Below are 6000 nucleotides of genomic sequence, written 5' to 3' on the forward strand. Positions count from 1 at the left end.
TAAAAGAAGATTAATATATATATATATATTATATATATGGATTTTTTTTTTTTTTTTTTTTTTTTAATTTATATAAAATATATATATATTATATATTATATACATATATATATATAATAATACACAAAAAAGAGGTACTTATATATATATATATATATATATATATATATATTTTTTTTTTTTTTTTTTTTTTTTTTTTTTTTTTAATTGTTGTAAAATGGAAAACTCTCAGTACTATAACAGACTTGTAGAATTAAATTCCTTAGCAGAAAATATATTTTGTCAAAATAAAAAGTTACTTTTAATCGATAATAATTTAAATGGCATAAGAGAAACCTTAGGAGCTTATCGAAGAAATGAAATTATAAAAAATAATGTAAAAATTAGTTCATATAATAATTTATTCTTAACTTTGAGCAAACGCGAAATGAAGGACTATCTGGAAAATGTATATATATCAAAAAAAAAATATATAAAAATTAAAATATTAAAAATAAAAAATATTATCACCTTTACATATATATATATATTATACATGTATATGTTCATATTATTTATTTTTATCTATAGATTGAAAAAACCTTAACAGAAAAGAGAGACAAAGAAAGAGAAAAAAGAAAAGCTCTAATTAAGGAACTTATAAAACTCAATCCGAGTGTCACAGAAATTCCTCTTGAGGAAGCCAAGTTTTTATTAAAACAATAAATTAGAAAAAAAAAAAAAAAAAAAAAAAAAAATACATATATGTATACATATACATATTATTCTATGAATTATATACATTTTTTTATTTTTCCATTTGCTTTTTAAAATTGTGCAAATGTATTTATAACCAAAAATAATGGTTACTGTGAAATGTAGAAAAAATACAATTTGAAAAATAAAAAATAAAAATGAAATAATTATCATATAAAATATGTTACTATAAATATAAATAAATAAATAAATATATATATATATATATATATATATATATATATATATATATGTATGTATTTATTTTTTTTTTTTTTTTGTAATTTATATTTGCATAACATTTAACACGCTTTTTAATACAATGAAGATGTAATGCATACTCAAAAGGACATATATATATATATATATATATATATATATATTTTTGTGTATTTTTTTTTTTTTAAATATATTATGATGTAGAATCCAAATATTATAATATAAAAACAACACAAAAAATAATAAAATAATAATACTTCTAACCTTTATATATTTATTTTGTCTCATCCACCTTATATGATTCTTTATTTTCAGTTACCCACGATTCGGAGTCATAACCATCCTGATAAAAAATCACCTTCTTATCAGAAATATTTTTCGTGCATTTTTTTTTCATATTTTTATACCTTTCTTCCAATTTATTTTTTGGATATTCAGCAATATAAAATTCTTTCTCTTTGTTATAATGTTCTATATACTCTTGATCGTTCTGAATGTTATACCTAAAATGTGGATAATATGCATAAAGGGTCATATATACATATATACACATATATATATATATATATATATATATTTTTATATTTATTTTTATTTATATGCAATGAAGTGATTACCATCCGGATACGTGAACTTTTGGGTTGTAAACCCTTTTTGCTCTGTATTCTGAATAATCTATTTTTGCAGTATTTATATTTGACATTTTTTCTTATGGATATATATTTATTTGGTGAAACAGATAATTTAATTATTTATGTGTTAAAATTATACATGGAAAAAATTAATTTGAAAAATAGAAAGAAAAAAAAAAAGGAATGAATTCTATAGATATAAAAATATTCAAAAAAAATGTTATCTGGTTGTTAATTCTGAAAAGTATAAACTATATATATTATAATTCTTTAATATTCGGCATAATAAAATTGGTGCAATACTTTTTTTTTTTTTTTTTTTTTTTTTTTTTCCCCCCCCTTTTTTTATGATGTACATTTTTAATGGTACACCATTTCAAGTACCTTAAAAGAAAAAAAATAGAACTCATAAATATCTTTAATATATAAACACCATTTTTATTTTAATATTATTATTTTTTTATTTATATACTTTTTGATGCATGGTTTTATTTGGTAGCTAGCCAAATGTAAAATAAGTTACAATATATATATATATATATATTATATGTGTTTGTTATATAATACTAAAATATCATTATATATAGATTTATTCTATACTATTGTAACATTTTTAAGTTGTAATAACATAACAGAATTCATATTTCTAAAGACATGTAAGGGGAAAATAAGGAAACAAAAAAAAAAAAAAAAAAAAAAAAAATATACATATATATATATATAATATATATATAACCCTTTTTAGCTGTTTTTTTTTTTTTTTTTTTTTTTTTTTTGTTATTTTTACATGAACAGTTCATAATTTTTTTTTCATAATCTATAATGAAAGAAATAAATGTCACCTTTTTGTAAAGGGGGAAAAAATAAATATAAAATAAAATAAAATTGTTATTATATTTCAAAAATATTAAAATTGTATATCCATTACATTATATACAATATAATATTTGTTGGACAACATAAAAAAAAATATTAAGTAAATACATATATATATTTATATATTTATATTTATTTATTTTCTATATATATATATAAGCTTATTAAGGTTGTACCTCGTTACATTGCTAAATTTATATGTTCCAGGCATTCGTGCGCACAAATAGAAACAATTATAAATAAAAAATATATAAACATATTTTTCAACTCCAAAATGTCTCTTGCTAGTATATTTTATTATTAAATTTTTTTTTTTTTTTACATATTTTTATTTTAATTTACTTAAAAATGTAAATTCAAAAATACTAATAAAATTGGTTATATATTCAATCACTATATTCTTCATAAGGTAAAAATAAAAAGAGGTTGTAACAATATTAAAAAGGTTCAAACAACAACAAAAAAAAAAAAAAAAAATATATATATATATATATATATATTGAACATATGTTTCCTAATACATGTATAGAAAAGTTGTTTTTTCATATAGTTCTCATTTTAATTATTTTATACTACATTTTTAATAAAATTAAAAATAAGAGTTGATATTATTAACTAAGATATGTAAATAATATTTATATATATCATAAAATTATATGTAGATATATAATATATGTAATAAAAACATGACGTTTTTTAAATATCTAAATAAAATTCAACATTGTGCTTTATCATAAATACCTGTATTTTAGATTCCATATTTAAAAATAAAAAAGATGTTATTATAATAACATATTAATTTAATAATATATATATATGTGAATAAGTCTTGTTTAAAAGAATTCTCATAAGTATGATACTACCTTATTGTACCCCCAAAAAAAAAAAAATATATATATATATATATATATTTATATTACATGCATAATATAAATATATTTAAGTCATAATATAAAAGATATATATGAAAAAAAACTACCACTAAATTTATAATATAAAAAAATTATACAAATGTATAATTATAATTAAATAAATTTATATATGCTATGGGAAGTCATTTACCAAAATTTTAAACTCCAATTAATTATATAAAACATTTGGGACATTTTATAAAAATATATTATATATTATATATATAAATATATTAATATTTTGATTATTATATTCTTTAACTTTATAATTTATTATTATTTTTTTTTTTCTTGCTCCACCTCATATTTATAATATATACAGTTCTTATAATATTGCAAAAATTTATAATTTATACTAAAGAGCAGGATTTAAAACAAAAAAAAAAAAAAAATGAGAAGGAATCTTTTAAGGTTAAATGGAAAAATAAGTACTATCATTAAAAGTGATAAATTAAAAACAAGAGGAATATCATACAACATATTAAAAAACAATATTAATGTTTCATTAGAAAGAAAAAATAATAATAATAATAAAATATTTTTTTCATCATTAAAGGGTCATCAAAAAATAGGAGGACGCCTTTTAAATAGTTATGATATATTTTTGATTTTATCTTTATTAGCAGTACCAACAATATTAAATAACAAATTTAGTAAAATGTCAAATAATATAGTAAATTGTTCTAATGTTGAAAAAGTATTTTTAATAAAATCGGATGAATTGCAAAATGGTGAAATGAAAGAAATAAAAGTACATGAAGAAAAGGATACAGTCTTATTAGTACGTGTAGATAATAAATATTATTGTTTAGGACCCAAATGCCCTCATTATAGTGCTCCATTAAAATCTGGTGTTTTAACAAATGAATATATTACATGTCCATGGCATGATGCTAAATTTGATATAAAAACAGGTGAATGTATTAATGGACCATCATTTGATGACATACCAAAATATGAAGTTGTAATTGAAGGTAATGAAGTATATGCTTTATTACCAAAGAAAATAGAAATTTTTGAAAAGAAAAGAATATGTGAATGTAAAGGAAGTTGTGAGAAAAAAAATATATTAATTGTAGGAGGTGGTGCTGCTACCTTAGGTGCATTAGAAACATTTTTAAAATTAGGATATAATGGAAAATTAATCATATGTAGTAAAGATGCATATAAACCATATGATAGACCAACACTATCTAAAAATGTATCGAATTGTAATAATTGTGATGAATTATATGAAGAAATAAAATTAAAAGAAGATTCTTATTATAATCAAAGTAATATAATATATAAAAATAATGTATATGTAGAAAAAGTTGATACCGAAAATAAAAAAGCACATTTAAATAATGGTGAAATTATAAATTATGATAAGATATTAATTACTACTGGTTTAAGTCCATCCCCATCACCTATGAAGAATATGAATTCAGATAATTTATTTACTTTACATAATTTAAGTGATAATATTAAAATTGCTCAATATGCAAAAGAAGGATCCAAATGTGTTATTATTGGTTCCTCATTTATAGCATGTGAACTTTCTTCTGCTTTGAAAAAAAAAAATGTTAACGTATCTTTAATATCTAAAGATGATGTACCTTTTTATGGATCCTTTGGTGACAAAATTGGAAATATCGTGCTTAACATTTTAAAAGAAAAAAATATTAAATTCTATCCATCTATGCACCCAACAGAATATATAATAGACAAAGGATTTTTTAGTAGAAAAAATGCTAACTTAATTCATGGAGTAAGGTTAAGTAATGGTGAAGTTATAAATTGTGATTATGTAATTGAAGCTTTAGGATGTATACCTAATTCTCAATTTTTAGATGACAAATATAAAAATGTTAATAATTTTATTGAGGTTGATAAGCATTTCAAGGTAAAAAATGATGATAATATGTACGCTGCTGGGGATGTGTGCACGTTTCCTTATTTCTTAACAGGTGAGATATAACAAACAATACGTATTGTTATATATACATATGTATATATATATATATATATATATATATATATATTTATTTATTTATATGTGATATTACCTCTTTATATACATTTTTTTTACCATATTTCATATTTTAGATGAGATGATAAATATTTGTCACTGGAACGTTGCCATACAACAAGGCAGAATAGCTGCACACAATATGTTAAGAGACGACAAAAAGGAATTTAACTTTATACCTTTTTTTAATACAAATATTTTTGGAAAAAATTTCAGATATAGTGGATATGTAAAGAACTATGATAAAATCATATATGAAGGAGATTTACTTAAACATAATTTTATTGGGTATTTTGTTAAAAATGATAAAGTTGCATCAATTATAACATTAGGCAATAACAAAATGGCATCTCTAAATGAATGTATGGCAAAAAATAAAGTTCCTAAAGTTTATGAATTAGAAGGAGGTCTAAAAAATAGTGACAGCATGATAGCTTCACTAAAAATATAAAATATATGAAGGAACAATATGGAAATAAGAAAATATTTGAATACTTGAAATATTTGGGCGAGACCAATGAAAAAAAAAAAAAAAAAAAAAAAAAAAATATATATATATATCTATATATATAATAAAATAAAAAAGTTCTTACCTGTTCAGGTAAAAATGAGGAAT

At 19.4% G+C, this 6000-nt stretch overlaps 3 protein-coding genes across 3 annotated transcripts; 2 read left to right on the plus strand and 1 right to left on the minus strand.

Annotated features, from left to right (window-relative positions):
* Window positions 1-217: 217 nt before the first annotated feature.
* PADL01_0718200 (conserved Plasmodium protein, unknown function) lies at window positions 218-705 on the plus strand (the record flags this gene model as incomplete). The annotated part of the gene is made up of 2 exons (XM_028681217.1): window positions 218-448; window positions 571-705. 2 exons carry the CDS (start codon window positions 218-220, stop codon window positions 703-705), a joined length of 366 nt encoding a protein of 121 aa, XP_028537617.1.
* A 523-nt stretch (window positions 706-1228) lies between these two features.
* Window positions 1229-1657, minus strand: PADL01_0718300 (conserved Plasmodium protein, unknown function; the record flags this gene model as incomplete). Its single annotated transcript, XM_028681218.1, has 2 exons — window positions 1229-1457; window positions 1572-1657. 2 exons carry the CDS (start codon window positions 1655-1657, stop codon window positions 1229-1231), a joined length of 315 nt encoding a protein of 104 aa, XP_028537618.1.
* Window positions 1658-3764: 2107 nt separating this feature from the next.
* Window positions 3765-5835, plus strand: PADL01_0718400 (ferrodoxin reductase-like protein; the record flags this gene model as incomplete). Its single annotated transcript, XM_028681219.1, has 2 exons — window positions 3765-5322; window positions 5462-5835. The coding sequence occupies 2 exons, from the start codon at window positions 3765-3767 to the stop codon at window positions 5833-5835; spliced, it is 1932 nt and encodes a 643-aa protein (XP_028537619.1).
* Window positions 5836-6000: the final 165 nt, after the last annotated feature.

The sequence above is a fragment of the Plasmodium sp. gorilla clade G2 genome (genome assembly GCF_900097015.1).
Source record: "Plasmodium sp. gorilla clade G2 genome assembly, chromosome: 7".
Taxonomy (NCBI): Eukaryota; Apicomplexa; class Aconoidasida; order Haemosporida; family Plasmodiidae; genus Plasmodium; species Plasmodium adleri (nom. inval.).